We start from the raw sequence: 18,737 nt of genomic DNA, 5'->3' as shown, positions 1-18,737 counted from the left end.
AGCGTCGGAAATAGGGCATGAATTTAATTAATGTTTCGTAAAGAAAAAAATGGTTATTGTGAGAAAACTATAAAAGATAGATATATGCTATCGCGGACTTTTATTTAGCACATTTAAAGAGCTACAATTCGCCATACATCATTTTGATGTAGGTCTTATAGTTTAGCCTACGTAAGCGCTGAAAGCAAAAATGTCCCTAATTTCCGCAACAAATTTTGAAGCTATATTCAAAATCTACTAGTCTTCTAGTTATTTAAAAAAAAAAACAAAAAAATGGGACCCACCTGCAAGCACTTCCTTTCGATTAAAATAATTTTTATCAAAATCGGACCACCAGGGACGGAGATTCGCGGTAACACACATAAAAAAAAAAAAAAAAAAAAAAAATTCAGTCGAATTGATAACCTCCTTCTTTTTGAAGTCGGCTAAAAATACATAAAATTCTCCAAAATTTTCTCTTCCTTTATTTAAATCGTGTGCGCCAAACTTCATATATTGAAATTTCCATTTCAAGTATGAATTTTCCATTAATAAAAACAAATCTTCATCCATGTCTTCTAAATACGTAGCAAAGTTTGAGAACGACCTATCACATGTGCAATGACACTCCTAGCTCGATCGCCACTGTGAATACGCAGACGCCAAGACCCGAGCGCCCGCGCCCGCCACCGCACCCGCTAGTGCAGTCTGAAGAGTACCTTTAATTTTGTCCAGCCGCGCGCCGCAGTAGCATTTTTCGAATGCGCGTAGTTTTTAATAATTTAATATCTTCCAAACTATTGATCAGAATTACATAGTTTAAAGGCTAATGTAATCTGCATTTAATACTCTAGCCATCAAACATATTTATTTGGATAAGGATTCATATCGAATATAATATAATAGCGCCGTAAGCTTACGACGCTGTTTTTCGTGTGCAATTTAATCGAAGTTTGTTCATAATAACATGGTTTTTGTGAGACATCCATAGATGATAGATATATGCCACCTGAGACTTTTATTTAGCAAATTTAACGATCTATAATTACTCGATACATCATTTTAATGTAGGTCATATAGTTTGACCTACGTAAGCCCAGAAAGCAAATTTGTGCTATTCATTGTAACGCGATGTAGCATTTTTCGTTTCCGCGTAATTTTATTCTTACGATATCTCCTAAACTATTAGACAGAATGATATAGTTTCAATTGCAAATATAATCTACATTAAATTCTCTTAATAATGAACATATTTATTTACATAAGGGTTAATACTGAACTTGAATAATAGCGTCGGAAATAGGGCATGAATTTAATTAATGTTTCGAAAGAAAAAAATGGTTATTGTGAGAAAACTATAAAAGATAGATATATGCTATCGCGGACTTTTATTTAGCACATTTAAAGAGCTACAATTCGCCATACATCATTTTTATGTAGGTCCTATAGTTTAGCCTACGTAAGCGCTGAAAGCAAAAATGTCCCTAATTTCCGCAACAAATTTTGAAGCTATATTCAAAATCTACTAGTCTTCTAGTTATTTAAAAAAAAAAACAAAAAAATGGGACCCACCTGCAAGCACTTCCTTTCGATTAAAATAATTTTTATCAAAATCGGACCACCAGGGGCCGAGTTTCGCGGTAACACACATAAAAAAAAAAAAAAAAAAAAAAAATACAGTCGAATTGATAACCTCCTTCTTTTTGAAGTCGGCTAAAAATGGTAACGTTTTTTTGTTCAAGGAGATTTTACATGTTTTTGGTGAAATGGCATTAAGAAGCAAGAATTTAAAACGTACAAAATAGAACACATTCTTTAAGAACGCTACAAAATGATAATTTTATATTAAACTAGCTTTTACCCGACGACTCCGTCCGCGCGGAACAAAAAAAAATGCACACAAAATCAAAAAGTTCGTATGTCCGTCTCCTAGTTCTAAGCTACCTCCCCATCAATTTTCAGCTAAATCAGTTCGACCGATCTTGAGTTATAAATAGTGTAACTAACACGACTTTCTTTAATATATATAGATAGATAGATGTGTTTATCATATACATAAGCCTAAGTTAATTTTACTAGACTTGAAAATTTGCGTTACAATTTTTTTTTTGTTTGTTTGAATGACAGTCTTACTAATATTATAAAATGCGAATGTTTAGATGGATAGATGTTTGTTTGAAGATATCTCCGGAACGACTTAACGTATCTAGATAAAATTTAGCATAGATGTAGTGACACAGTCTGGAAGAACACATAGGCCATTTATTATGTTTTCATTCTGCGCGGACGGAGTCGCGGGCGACAACTATTTTATAATTTTTGTACGGTTTAATAATATTGTTGAATTGTACAGTATATTAAGGTTCATAAAAACGTAACAAAAATTAAGTCGATTTTTTAAATATCTATTTTTTCGAAATGTACGTGGATGTGGCATTTTATCGGTCGTATATCCGTCAGATTTATTTTGGCGGGAAGTGAGTACAACTGTTAATAAAGTTACGATAAAATTAGTTGATTGTTTTTCACATACGGATTTAGAAATTATAGATCTTTGTACACCATCTCTATTGCTACACCTATATCTAGACTTTAAATGGACAGAGTTAACACAGAAAAAATATATTATCTCTTCTCTACCTGGACGATTTTCTCTCCCCTTCCCATCTTTAACATAGTAGATAAGTATGGGAAAAGAATGAGGGCGAAAATAATTGTTGTGACTACTAAAAGAAAAATAATAGCCTACATTCTATTGGTACTTGGGAAGGAGTAAAACATTGTACCTAAGTATTTTACCTAAATAATCTCAAAAAGGCCAAAACGTAGATAAAATTGTTTAGGTAAAATCACTCTCATATCTTCAATTACATTAAGATAACCTCAATAGTCCCGGATATATTGATCTACTTATGTACATGAAAGCCACAAATATAATTGTTGGTTTCAGATAGAGCACTAATTTGGATAACTTGTTGACTTAACAAGTTAAATATATTACTAGTTAAAACTTCAATAGACTATTAAACAGTTGAACCTGGCTATGCGAGAGTTCAAGGGATCGCAAATTATTCTCGCTTAGAGAGGTTTCCCTCTAACCCGAAAGTCTCGCTTTTGGAAGTCGTCCGTCGAGACCGGACAAATGACTCTCACTTCTAGAAGTCTCGATTATCCAGGTTCAACTGTAATCGTTTCAATCCAAAGAATAAATAATTTTGCCTTAAACTAACTGCACATTTTTTTGCTAAAACACGTAAATTTTAAACTATTCATAGTTAAGCACAAGTTCTCACATAACTAAATAACATTAGCTACTTTTTATAATTAAGGGTTTCTGAGACCAATATTTCTGTTTAAATTATAATGTTATATCTGTCTTGTAAATGATAATGGGAGAGATGACGATATGTTTTATACAGAGATTTTCAGAAACCAACCGTAAATCAAATATGGCCGTCGTATATGGAATTTAATTTTTCTTTGTTTATTTTTAGGCTTTGGATTTAAATCTATATATATAAAAGAAAGTCGTGTTAGTTACACTATTTATAACTCAAGAACGGCTGAATCGATTTGACTGAAAATTGGTGGGCAGGTAGCTTAGAACCAGGAAATGGACATAGGATAATTTTTACCCCGTTTTCTATTTTATATTCCGCGCGGACGGAGTCGCCGGTAAAAGCTAGTTAAACATAATACTATTTTATCCAGTTACTGTGATGTTTCGCATCAAATAATAATTATTTGATAAATCTTACTGAAATTATAAATGCAAATGTTTAGATGGATGGATGTTTGTTTGAAGGTATCTCCGGAACGAATCAACAGATCTTGATGAAATTTGGCACAGATGTAGAACATAATCTGGAAGAACACATAGGCTACTTATTAAGTATTTTTTTTAATTCCGCACAGATGAAGTCGCGGGCGCCAGCTAGTTGTAAATTAGAAATAAAAATTTTGGTTTCAATGGCTTCTCGAATATGTCAACAAGCGTCGTTGATATGACGACAAAGAAATGAAACAACTTGAAAGGTGACGAAAGCCCACTGAAAAGTGCCTTTGTAAAATATAAGCAATTGTAGGTACAAACAGCTGTCGAGCTAGCATTTATCAAATTAGAGGCTTATTTGTAAAATTTAGAAATTCATTTGGAGTAATACACTACAGAGTCCAATTTTTTAAACTACCTAGAATTAGGCTATCGAAATGTAAATGAAATTATTAACCTCATGATTTCACACAGTTTGGGATATTTGCAAATTGACGAAATTCACACTTTAATGGTAGAAACATAAAGATATTTTCTAAACAAGCAGTTAAAAACAAAGATTGAATTTCATAATAATTAAAACAGCCATAACATAGCGTATAATTCTTGTTTATTAAGTTTTTATTAACTAGCTTTTACCCGCGACTCCGTCCGTGCATTAAAAAAACTTAATAAGTAGCCTTTGTGTTCAGACTATGTTCTACATCTATGCCAAATTTTATCAAGATCCCTTTAGCCGTTCTTGAGATACAATCAAACAAACATCCATCTAAACTTACGCATTTATAATTGCACTAAGTAAAGAAAACACTAGTAGTAACAAATTATCACATACGAAACCAAACACCGGTCATATGCAAATAAACTCACAAAAACTAACTTTATAAACAAAAGAAATCAACTAATTTTCATTAAAAAATCCACTAAAAACACTACACTATACAAGCTTTTAGTAATCACACTAAAAACTTGACTATAGATATATTAAAACATTTTTTTAAAATTAAAATTTCGCGTTAAACGTTCGCATAGCATAATTCCGTCTTCACACTGTTTGTATGACATTGCAAATGAAAGATAACACTTCAAATTCAGTATAAAAACGACATAAGCATACTCTATCATGTCATTGTAATTTAAACCATAATTACAACAAAATAAAATTAAAATTTGCATATTTATATCATTTGTATAAAACTATTTGAAATGTCGAAGAGATACAAACATTATGAAGTGTGAACAAGGAATTTTTAACTTTATCTTTTAGTAATAAAGTATATAATCGTTTATTCATATCGTACGGAAAACTGTACGGAAATCCAACGTATGTTAGAGCAAGACAGAAGGTACCCAACAAGGTCAGCGTTAAGCGAGAGTTAACATAATTATTATGTGAATATAACAGCGGGTTTTCCCTGCAGTTACACTTTTTACAATATATACTGCTATCCCTTTAATTTCTTTTGTAAAAACGAAGACAACAATATTTGTAAATATAAATGCCTCGGCAGTAAAATCCCACTGTAATTCAAGATGCAAACGGATTTCATTGTTTTATTAATAGATTATATAATCAAATCGCTGTAATAGAAAAACTTTAATAAAATGGAAATTATATTCAACTAGCTGTCGCCCGTGACTCCGTCCGCACGGATTAAAAGAAAAGTTAATTAGTGCATGTGTTCTTCCAGACTATGTTCTACATATATATGCCGAATTTCATCAGGATCCGATGATCCATCCATCCATCTATACATTCGCATTTAATAAATTGAACTATTTAATTGCTGCTAAAAACCGAATCTGATCTTAGTTGTAAATTGGACTCTAAGTACTAAGTTTTTAGGCCGTTAACGCATCTGCGATTTCTTTGGTATTGCAGATGTCCATGGGTGTCGTTGAACACCTCGGTGTTCCCGCTATTCTCTTGCCCCCTTCTCTTATAAAAAAGTAATGGTTCTTTTCAAAAACAATTTATTAAGGATCATATTGCGCTTTTAATTGTTTAGTTCGGAAAAACAAATTATAATGAAAAGACGGCATAAAAAATTATTAATACTAGTTTATTATCATCGTACTGAAATTATAACAAAAAGGTTCTTTTACTCCAAAAAATATATATGGAAGGTACCAATTTTTCAGATTCGTATGGGTAGAGGATGTTTTACGTCAGGCGTTTTATATAGAATTCTATTATTAAATGCTACGTGTTGCCCGCGACTTTGTCCGCGCGACGATTCAGCGGCAGATAGTAAGTAACATTTTCAGTTAATTGATCAAAAATATTTTTGTAACTTTAATATTTCTGTCTTAATATTAGTGAAAACTATATGAAAATATGTTACGCAGTTTTTGAGTTTTTACCTCAAATGGATAAAAAAATTGTAGTTTGACTTACCTCTTCATCAAGGGCGACAGGAAATTGCGTTAAAGGTTTTACGGCAACATCTTCTAACGCTGATTTACGCCTGAAACAATTGAAATCATTTACATGTCACCGTAAGTGTGTGAACTTTGTGATTTTACAATCTTACTAAGTATATTTTACTAGCATAATTAAAGGTTAAGTTTGTTGATGTAGGGGTCATGAGCGTCGGTGGCTCAGGGATTAAGCACTTGACTTGTAATCTGCAGGTTCTGGGTTCGAATCCCGCCATGTACCAATGTGTTTTTCGATTTTCGATTTACATATGTACATTTATCCGATGTTGTTACGGTGAAGGAAAACATCGTGATGCAACCCGCACATATGTGTGAATTCCCGGGAGAAAAAAACAGTGACGCGGCTCGCCACCCGAAACGTTCCGTCTTCCGAAATGGCGAAAAGTGGATTGCGGAGGTTCGCTTGGACACACCAAATGGACGTCCGTTATCTCTGCCTACCCCTCTGGGTTACAGGCATGAGTTGTGTATATAGTGGTTGTAATTCATCGTTCTTAAATTATGTAGAGAAACGTCAAATTCTAAACATGGAGGCCATTATAAATTTCTTCAGTTATTTTATGAAACAAGTGAACTGAAAAAAAAATTAATCTGGATATAAACAGAATATTATGCTCTATGTTTTTGTATGTGTGGTTAAGTAATAAACAGCTATGGTTATGTAAATTTGTTTTGTGGTTTTATTTTATATATATTTTGCTTCTTACATTGTTTTATTTACTGGAATGTAAGTTGTAAACAAAGTTATTATGTGAGATATATAACAGACGAATTTTTATTAGGCAAGTAATTTTTTTTTACATGGTTCTATGACCTCTTGATTACGACATCGTAGAGAAATTTATATTTATATAGAGATCGTAGAGTTCTTTGGAGAGTCTGCTGGGTATTTTTAGATAAATAATATGAATATAGTGGAAAACTGAAAATGTTCCATGTGATAGACACACATTAAAAATAACACACACTTTATTCATTACAAAGGTAAAATATTTTATTCATTTGTAATTAATTAAGTGTGCTTTTAACTTTTAAAAGATAAATCATAAAAACTTTTACTTGATAAGGATATTTAAAAACAAAATTAAGTTTTGTTAATGATCGCTAACTTTTTTTATATGTGTGTATATAGTTAGCGTTAACTTAGCGTTTATAAAGTTACTATATGTCTTAAAAAACTTAGTAAGTAGTCTATGTGTTCTTCCAGATTATGTTCTACATCTGTGCAAAATATCATCAAGATTCGTGCGCCGTTCCAGAGATACCTTCAAACATCCATCCATCCAAACATTCGCATTTATAGCAATTTTTCCAGATGTACCCTTACTATCAAATTATCTTACAATTTTATGAGATATACTAATTATTATTACCTTAGCAGGATGATCTTGAAGACAGGTCCCACCAGTCCTTTGATGATAGCTGACGCGTTGAGATGACATCTGCCGTGTAGTACTATGCCGTTCACCTGCATACAAAACATATCATATAGTCTATAAAAAACGTTCTAACGGACAACACGTTAATAGTGGGACAAGACAAGGAAGGGCTTTATATTCAAAGAAAAATAATAATCCAATACATTTAGGACCAGAAGTGTGTAAATCAGCTCTGAACCGTTTCCAAACTTCAGGTAACACAGATTTGAAACGTTGAGCTGTGGCTCAAAAACTTAATTGGCATGCAAGATACTGACAACATATTACGCTGACAACAAGGTGACTCGTAGTTCGAAATGCTAATCATAACTCTATGCAGGTACAAATTCAGCTGAGCTGCGAGTCGGTGAACTGATCTGCTTCTCACTTCTCGTGAACCATGAGCTGATCTGCAGTTTATACTGCAAGGAAAAATACCAATCGAAAGGCAAGTTTCAAAAATATAGCTGTTTAGACTATAAGAGATTACTGTTCAACAAATATATAAAGGATGTTTGCTATTCCTTCGATTACGTTAATAGGCAAAGTTAAACTTTAATTAGTGTATAATGTATCTGTCTCTAAAACTGATCAATGCACAGTTACAGGATAAACTAAGAACATAGAGTTATGTTTCAATCAGAATGGACGTTGAACAAGAATAGTCTGGCTTTGCTTGCAAGATTTTGTATGTTACGATAAGGTATAGGACATTGTGTACGCTAATAATTTTAGAGTACCTAACTAAGATAAGAGTTTACTGTTATTTTTTTTTTGTAGTAGATGGTGTACTTTTTTTTTCCAAAATAATTTATTATTAGTGACCTAATTGACTAACAGCAAAAAGTAATATTTAAGTTCGAATTTGAGAATTTTCGAAATTTAAAAATTTTACTTTATAATGTGTACGAGAGTCTCAGTCAGTCAGGGTATTTGGTTTTTGAAAATTAACGTTAAGTTAGGTTATTAATTAAGAAAAAAAAAATTGAACCTACTACAAATTTAAATTAAAATAATTTGAGGGTTCTATTACATAAAAAAATGATGTCGATGTTTTGCCTTTACAAGGAAAATAAACGTAATAAAAAATAAAACAATTTTGTTAGTTATTTTCTTAATATGACCATATCCGTGATACCACAGCAGATAAACATGTTTATGCGTGTTTAAAAAAACATCCACTTTCCGCTCCGCTCATAAATTGACCGCTATCTAATTCAATTGGCGTGGTTCCAACGCGTGTTACGAGACGGTTAGAGGGATCAGCTGTTAATGTATGCGAATGCACAAATAATTGACCGCCTGTGTATTACTATCATGGATACATTTTGTCATAAAATACATTTTGTATACACACTAGTATAGTATACACACTAGTAGAGTATACACACTAGTAGAGTATACAATTAATCAAAAAACGTTATAGAGCTAAACTGATGAATCGTAACCTTGGTTAGGCTAGCTGTAAAAAAGTAGCTTTTCCTTAAATTCGAATGGGAAACAAGAGGCTAAATTTATTTTAAAACTAGCTGTCGCCTGCGACTCCGTTCCCATGAATTTATTAAAAAATAGTAATTAGTAGAATACGTGTTCTTCCAGACTATGATCTACATCTATGCCGAATTTCATCAAGAACGTTGAGCTGTTCTGTAGATATCTTCTAACAAAGATCCATTCTGTTCCCGAAACACAGTTTTAACTAGTTTGGGAGACAGAGCCCCACTAATTTTGTGAAAAATGGCTTATAGTTAAATAAAGAAATTTATTATTATTATTTATTATTATTCAACCTACATTGTAAATGTGTAACCCGAAAAATCGAAATATATATATTTTTTTGTTTCAGTTATTAAAATATGTTCGTCTACTATTGTTTTTATTGTACTCAGAAACATTTCAGCGATCGCTACTTTATAATGTTAATTGAAAAATGTATTCTCATTTTGTTGTATTTTGCATTGTATACTTTATAATTTTTATATTTGGATTCGTTGATATTATCTTTATGTATTCTATCTATTGTACTTCATTTTTTGTATTAATAATTACGTATTGTATTTTATAGCGCATTCAAAATTTAAATATCTGTATTTTCTGTCGCTCTAGTGTTATTATTTATTTATTTATTTATTTATAATACAGTGTTAACCTTGGAAATACAACTATGTCCGACAAAATTATATAAAATAATTTGACTGTAGGATCAAAAATTATTTTTAAATTTAATTTAGTTATCTTTTTTTTTTTGAAAATCGTAAATTATTGTCTTCTTTTCTTTTGTCACTAAATGTAAAATTAATTTAATGATGATGATAATGGGGGAAGGGATTGGCTTCTGAAACACAGGGCTTTGCCCTAGTTCAGGAATCAAGGCTTTCACATAATTGTGTATATGAGAGTTACAATAAAGCAGTTATTTATTATTATTATTTAATTTAAAATTTTGTTCCGATGTATCCAAAATGCTTGTGTATTGCAGGATAACTAATGGATACGATTGCTTCATTGACGTTTATATAAACAGATATTGGACTGGATGTCATACATTTGGATTCCTGACAAATATAGTAACCATATATCTCTTTCAGATGGGATTATTTATTTATTTATTTATTTATTTAGATACACCAACAGGTAATTCAAAACACATGCTCAATAACAAAAGCAAATTAAAAACTGATAATGATTTATCCAAATTATAGATTTTCACTTACAATTTTCAATAAAATTTCACTTTACATCATACAATCACAACGAAGCAACAAAAGGAAACACCAAAACTTTATATCGATGGCTCCTACGAATAAGGGCCTATGTGCAAATTGACAACTTTTCAGGAGAGCCTCTTCAAGTTTCAACCATATAGGAAAATAGGCCTTATAGGTCCTTTTACTTCAGCAACAATTACTTTTACACCTGTAACTAAACAAAAAGGTAGCTTTTAACACAAAAAAGTAAAAATCATCAATTTGTTACTTAGGCCCATATACATAGGACCCATCGATATAAGCAAGATTAAAATTTATTTGATGAAGCTAATTATGTGATAAAAAAGATAGTTATTAAAATAGATGTTGCGTTATTATTTTAATTATAGTCCAGTATAGTTTAAAGTCAAAGTATTACACTAGTACTAGTGTTAGATTATTTTGTTTTATCTCTTTTTGGTAGCCAAAAACTGTCTGAAAAATTAAAAATAAAATAGTAGCCATTAGTAGGTACTTTTGATACAGAAATAACTAATCATTTTTTGCCTTTAGAGGCTTAAACTCACGTACAAGTTCAAAACAAGATATTTATCACCGTCAAGTCTTTTTAACAGTATATTTTCCCAGAAAAGATACATCATTAGAATTGCCTTCGAAAAATATATTTATAATATGAATTGAAAACATTTTCTTTACTTTTCTCAAATATCTTTGACTTTAAATGACAAGACATATGAAGCGCGAGCATTTAAATAAAAACGAACAATAACTTTTTTTGCTTGCGTCTTTGATCGTTCCTGTTGAGTCAGTACGTGTCATAAAGATGTATGTGTCAGTGTGATATACAAATGTATGATTGTCATCTTTACCCTCACGCTTTTTTGCCTAGTCCATTTCTCTTTGCTCAAAGTCAATAACATTGAGTGACCTAAAGGTCGAACAAAGTCGAAAGTAAAATCAGTTTGATTTATATGATTCATTCATAAGAACGAAACTTTCCTCTTAAAACACCGGACAATGAAGATCGGTCATTCAATCGGTCGTTATACTCTCGTTCGTTCACTCATCTATGCATCAATCTGTACATTTATACATCAGTAAGTTGGAAGCATTCCAAATTCTAGAGCTGACCGCATTGATTGACGAAGTAATTATATGTGTAATAAATTATAGGTTAAATATAATTTGTTCAGTTCTAGTATATTATGAGCTCTTCGCGTTGTCAGTTTTTCAACGTAATTTGTAGACGGTATTTCTATTAGATTCTTAGAGCTTTAAGGATTTATAGAAGTAACACAATTTTACAAATACATACGGTTTAGTTTGGAATAAAAATTACATGGAATTATTGTGGAATACAGTAATAATATGGAATAATATTACTATTCCGATCCGTTATTTAGTATTTACGAGATGACGTTAACCCATTTAACTAAGCCTAAAAACAAAACTAACAATGCAGTTCTAGGAATAGAGTAATTTCATCTATTGCTAGTGCATTGCTTACGCTTGGATTCCGGCCAATGTAAGTAGCGCTTATGTGAGCTTAGAATTATGTTCCCGTCCAAACAACATTAATAGACCAACATTAAATGGTCTCCTTGAATAAACTGGTGCAAGGAATAGTAAATTAGTGCGAGTTGATTATGACACCTAATAGCTGACTAAACCTTTGGTCGTTACAGGGTTTGATGTTTTAAGTGTATGAATTATTATAGACTATTCCTAAAGGGAACCTTTACTCTGCCTTCTTATCTAATGCTTATTACGTGGATACTTTATATCGCCTCTTTACAAGAACAACGTGATATTTTTCAAACCACAAATTTACAGAAGAGCAATTTTAAACATTTAAGTGTTATCCGGTGTCGGCACCGACTAGTTTGCACATCGGGGGCCCTTTATCAGGTTGAGTGGGACTGTTATTATTTCGCGGATACCAGTTACGTACATATTGGAGTGTTTAAGCCGTTTTAATGTTAGTTAATGATAATCTCATAAAAGTTTAAATAATTTAAGCGTTGATAAATTATTTTTACACATTAATTAGCATCAATTTAAATTATATTCCGACACTATTATTATCAATATTTAACAATTTATCAACGTTTAAATGTGTTCTCCTTTAAAGTTGTGGTTTAAAAAGTATAAAGTTGTTCTTCTAAAGAGCGAAAAGAAAGAGCTTGTCTGATTGTGACGTCATCTAGCCGAGTGGCGTGTTCGATTTTGAACTGCTGGTTGTCACCAGATTTGTATTCTTTCCCGTAGTGGAAAAGGGGACATTCAGTGGAGTTAACTTTTTTAATTTATTAATCTGATTACTGCAAAGGTATACTAGCTAGCGGTAGACAAGATAATGTGAACTACTTGTTTCTGTAATAAAGAAATGCTATCCATGGATTTTAATTTAAGTACTATTTTTTTTGTACAACTCAACAAGAATAAGGGGGCATAGGAATACTTTCTTCAAATCGTTGCAACCTAGTAAGCCTAGTACCTAGTATGCATTACCTCCAAGATCTCATCGCCGACTTTGATAGGTGGTGAGGATTTTGCAGCGGATCCCGCGGGATTAAGACCACAGACGAAGACCGCCATGCGGCTGCGGTCTCGGTGCCCCGCCAAGCTGAGACCGAGACCCGCTTTCGGGGACCGCTCCAGTTTGACCACGATGATATTATCTCCGAGCGATGCATACTTCTTGCGGATTTTATCTGTGAAGATAAAGAAAAACATTTCATGATAATTATGTTTGAACAGTCGGTACAGTCTCTCTATTGTTTACTATACTAATATTATAAAATAAATTCGAAATTTTCGATGTTTGCCAAAGGCTCAACGGATTGTGCTGAAAGTTGGCATAGATGTAGAACATAGTCTGGAAGAATATGTAGGCTACAAATTAAGTTTTTTTTTTAATTCTTTGCGGACGATGTTGTTGTTCAAAAACTAGTTAGTAAATATTATTATAAGTTCACCACGACCTTTATATACATCGGTCAAATACCTTAAAGCAAACTGAGGAAGTAGTAAGATTTTGTACATTTTGGACGACTGAAATAAATTGTTATTGTCACTGGTATAAGTATAGTGGCTATTTTAATAGCAGATTTCTATTACTTTATCGAATATTTGGCAGAATTTACTCACGAGCTGTATAGTATATTATCTTTTTAGTATCAATATAATCCGAACTCATAAATTATATCTTCTACTCGCCGATAGATGGCGTTGTTACAATAAATCTACATTATTATTCTGAGGCGTTTCTGACTTGAGATCCAATTAATACAGCGGAGGAAAATTTGGGTACTTTTATATACCAATAAAAAGTGGCTGGAGATCTCAGACAAGAGCTTTTGATGATAATCCGGACTAAATCGATCTGGTATACTCAAATGAAACTGTAGTATGGAAATGAAATCGTAAGTATTGAGCTGACTTTGTGACTAGGATTTAAAGAACGTCGGGATAAAAGCAAAGGTTTTTTTAAAGGAATGAAGGATTTATCAAATGTTACATTGCTTATTTCATCTATATTTTTTTTATTTCAAATTTGGGATTTACATTTTTATTGATTTTACATCCTAGATTAGTATTAATGTAAACTAAAAGCACAATTTTAAATACTAGTTTATTTATTAAGAGACAATTTATGAATACTAGTGAAAGGCAGGCGGCCGGCCGTAAAAACTTAAGCCAAAACTTTAAGCTTTATAAAACCTTGTGTGCCGACCCCACGTGAGTGGGAAAAGACCAGAGATAATAATGATGATGAGTGGAAAAAATTGACAAACTATGATTTGGACAAAACCATAAACTCTTTAGAGGGACTAGAAACAAGAAAAAGTTTTTTCGCACAGCAAACGGTATTAACCTCATTGAAAAATCACATTTCCCCACTTCCGTCTTTCAACAAAGACACGACTGTTGACTTATTTATGAAGTTTTACGAGAACAAAGTTTCTCTAAATTATGGAAAAAAACAAAAAACGCTATTCTGAATTAAAAAAATAAACTTTACAAAAATAATCACGAAACTAATATTCTTAAACGATAGAAATATTTTTGGAATTATTTTTTTAAATAATCTTAGTAATGTTATAAATATGAAAGTTTATTTGGATGTGTGTTAGTTAAAAACTATCTCAGCAACGGCTAGACCACGTAGGTTAGGTTAGAAAGCTTTAAAGTTTTTTTTTTAATTCCGTGCAGACGGAGTCGCGGGCGACAGCTAGTAGTGAAATATTTAAATAGCACAATGGTCGTCACGTATAAAATTTGATGTTCCTCTACTATTATATTTAATTTCCCAAGCGTGAATTCTATTGAAAACATTGGTATTATTCTTGAATGTTGTATTGTCTAGCATACATTGAAGCATACATAACAATGTATACATGCTTCACCAGAAATGACGAAAACACAATATATAGTTAGTGAATCAATTCGACACGGGCCAAACACATCTGAAGGCCGCACACTTGACCCGTTTGTTGGGACGATGTACTAACAAATACAATAGGCATTTCGCTGTTGTAAATAGGGTTGTCAACTTTCAATAAACTTTATTTCATTTTGATATAGTCATCACAAACACTGAGGCAGCGTTGACTATGGCCTAGTTACCCCTAACTATAGGCCTAACCTATTAGGCTGATGATAATGATGAACACCATCATCTTTCTGCCCCTTTCCTTACGTAATGTCAACACAGTATGTACTACTCTTCCATATATCACTATAGGCCATATGAGTTCACTCTTTTCCTACACATAATCTCTTTCAAACAATCTATCTATAACGCGTAACCCGAATCATAAAAGCCGAAGAGGTGGCAACCATCGTTGTAAACCGAGGGCACGAAATCTAAGGAAAATTATTTACTACCGAGAAAACTCGATCTCTTGTATACTAAAGTTAACTTTATTTTCAAAGTGTTGTATCTAAGGTAAAATTGTAACTTGTATTTTATTATAAACTAGATTTTACCCGCGACTCCGTCCGCCCGGAATAAAAAATAGAAAACGGGGTAAAAATTATCCTATGTCCGTTTCCTGGTTCTAAGCTACCTGCCCACCAATTTTCAGTCAAATCAATTCAGCCGTTCTTGAGTTATAAATGGTGTAACTAACACGACTTTCTTTTATATATTACTAGCTTTTACCCGCGACTCCGTCCGCGCGGAATAAAAAAAAATAGAAAACGGGGTAAAAATTATCCTATGTCCGTTTCCTGGTTCTAAGCTACCTGTTCACCAATTTTCAGTCAAATCGATTCAGCCGTTCTAGAGTTATAAATGGTGTAACTAACACGACTTTCTTTTATATATATAGATTGCATTTAACACTTAGGTGTGTAAATTTATTTAACTGTAAAAACCATAGTACTGATAGACTGACATTTCAAGTTAAGTTGAAAGAAATAACGCTATTTTATCTATAAAACTTGAATGCTTAGTAATTCAAAATCTTGAATATCAGAACATTTTTAGTAAAATTATTTAACTCTTTTGACTGTAATAAATAAAAGCGTTTATATTTTATTTTAGTACTATTCTTATACATGTATAGTTTCCGATGCGAAAAGCTTTTACAGGAACAATTTATCATTTCTTTAATTTTATGAAAATATATATTTTTTATTTTTATTTTATTTAGTACGTGTTTCGGCAGTGAAAACTATCAAATCAATCTACATTTTTCTGTTCATATTTAAGATTATTTAAGTATTTGTTTTGTATTGTAAAACGCTTGATGTTGTTAAAATGAAGCGCTTTCAATATAGCGTAGGGCAGTGCTTGAGTTTCCAGGTCAAGTACATTGGAAGCCATTGGAGTTTGGTGGCTTCGGTCGGAACACTGCAGATTGAATCGATAGAGCATGTACCTCATGTGCGTTTTTTTATGTGCAACACTTTTTATTGAGACTGTACCATGTTGATACAATTAATATCATCTCCCTATACTTATCTTAAGGTATGTGAATGCAGACAACCTAATATTCGTTTACAAGATCGAACTATAGTTCAGACATTCTCATAACATTGTATAAAATGACGAATCGAAATTAATTTAAATTGCCTTCTAAAAATAGATCATGTTTTCGATTGCTGTACGAATGCATTAAAAATAAATATTGAAAGAAGAAACTTTTTATGAACAATTTTTTTTTTTTTGTTAATTAAAAGAACTAAAAATTTTTAAACAGACAAACTATTTGTCAAGACGACTCAAACGAGAACAAACTTGGTAGGTTGGTTGGCAAAACGAGGTTGTGTCGTTTCCTTGCGAAGTTTCTATGTCCACCTTAAAGCTCCATCATCAGATCACCACCAAGTCATCATAATATTTTATTGTCACACGACTGGCACTTAAATGTGGATGGCTATAAAGGTAGAGGAAGACCAAAGAAAGTATGGATGGATTGTGTGAAAGAGGATATGCGTAAGAAGGGGGTAAATTCAGATATGACGGCTGATAGAGATGTATGGAGGATACTGTACTATAGTAGGGGAGCCCACGAGGCTAAATGGGGATTTACTCGAGCATCGTAGAGACCTATTGGGATGCAAAGCTTAGATGATAAGAAGAAAAAAATGTTATATGATATATACCTTTACATCAGTGGGGGAAGCGGCTATAGATTTTTAAAAATGTAAAAAAAAAAATTTTTATCGAGCGCGTCAGATTTTCTAAGGGAGTGTTAAGTGCACCAAAAAAAGCTCTCATTCACTAATCTGACGATTTCGATGGGACGCAAACTCGAGGTCATTTTTATAATGTGCAAAAAAATTCGCCATTTTGAAATACTCAAGCGTGTCAGATTAAGATATATATGGTTTATCTTTATGTTCTAAACGTACTGTCTCATAATCTGACGATTATGTAGAGGGATTCGCCTGATTTGACAAAAAAAAATTAGAAAAACGGTTCGGCCTTATACATGGGCCCCATGTTTTGTGGAGGTACTTAACCGGGTACAAGGTATCCCCCTGTATATTAATCTGCCGTGCTTTAGGAAATCCCGAAATCCCCGCTTGGGCTCCCCTACTATACACATACTGTGCCGACCCTCCATAGGGATAAGCGCAGGTTGTTGATGATGATGACGACTGGCACTTAAATGAAAAATTTCAGTTTAATCAGTAACCGGAATCAAATATTAATTTGGAAAACTTTGATTACAAACATCGTCACAAGTGAAACTAAATAAAAGCTTGTAATAAAGTAGATAGTCAACAATGGTTTGAAATCGATTTTTGATAGCAATGCGATGCGATAAGACGTGTAGTTAGTATGACATTTAAATTATAACTAGCTTTTACTCGCGACTCCGTCCGCACGGAATGAAAAAACTGCATACAAGATAAAAAAGTTCCTATGTCCGTCTCCTAGTTCTAAGCTACCTCCCCATCAATTTTCAGCTAAATCAATTCGACCGATCTTGAGTTATAAATAGTGTAACTAACACGACTTTCTTTTATATATATATAGATTAAAAAAGAAACAAAAAGCAAAGGGTCTATTGTAAGATTAATAAAGTAAGATATGAAGGGCGGGGAGTTATTCTGAGGTCGTTCGTGTTATATCACCATGATATGGCATTTTAAGTGTCCAATAAACGAATACTGGCCTGATTAATGGCCGACGGCTCTACGATGTACAAAAATGTAATAAACCCATCGTCGTCAGCATATATGTCTCCATCGAGAAACTTGAGAGACTACCCTATTTAAGGGGTGACTAGGCCACAGTTAACTACGCTGGTGTAGTTCGAGTTGGTTGACTTCGCAAACATTTTAGTAAAAAAAAATTGGCCGATATGTGGAGGCAAGTCCCTCTTAGACAGAAGAATCTGACCGATAGACAAAGCTATTTAAGGACGTTTGTATTGAGGAAATTTAAAGAACTATTTTGTTACTTTTTAAATTCTTAATTCATCTCACAGTGCCTCTTCAGTCTTGATGGTGGGCCGCTAACTTAGACGATTTATTCCGGTCTAATGCAAGACGAAATAAAGATTCATGCATACTTTTAATTATTAATTAAATATTTTGTTTTGAAAATACTCTTAAAAATACTGTTTATTCTGCAATATTGTAGCTGTATTGTGATAATCTTAAGGTTGAAGATTTATTAATGGTAGATAATTAAACAAAAGGACATCCTCTATATAAAGAATCAAACAATTTTCGTTTTTATACACAATGTGATAGAGTTGAAATTCATATGATCTCGTAGCCGTTATATGATTCAGAATCAATCTTATTCAGTCACTTTATCCGATCTTTTCCAGACTTATCGAGTAAGCCGTCTTCCGTTTACTCGCGAACCGTAAAAGCAAAGTCGATATCAATTCATTTATTTTAGACGCCATCAACTAATATTTATCGTACAAAAACTTTCAAAATAATAAA

The 18,737-nt window shown here is 32.5% G+C and overlaps 1 protein-coding gene across 1 annotated transcript in view; it reads right to left on the bottom strand.

The window, feature by feature from the left end:
- Window positions 1-18,737, bottom strand: part of LOC106713382 — a 117,924-nt gene that overhangs the window by 14,139 nt on the left and 85,048 nt on the right. The window contains exons 25-27 of the mRNA XM_045684289.1: window positions 12,831-13,033; window positions 7,567-7,661; window positions 6,150-6,219 (exon numbers count right to left, since the gene is read on the bottom strand). Of these exons, the coding sequence (XP_045540245.1) occupies window positions 6,150-6,219; window positions 7,567-7,661; window positions 12,831-13,033 (368 nt within the window). The remainder of the gene's footprint in view (window positions 1-6,149; window positions 6,220-7,566; window positions 7,662-12,830; window positions 13,034-18,737) is intronic.

The sequence above is a fragment of the Papilio machaon genome, chromosome 25 (genome assembly GCF_912999745.1).
Source record: "Papilio machaon chromosome 25, ilPapMach1.1, whole genome shotgun sequence".
NCBI classification, from domain to species: domain Eukaryota; kingdom Metazoa; phylum Arthropoda; class Insecta; order Lepidoptera; family Papilionidae; genus Papilio; species Papilio machaon.
This window is presented reverse-complemented; position numbering and strand designations above follow the sequence as displayed.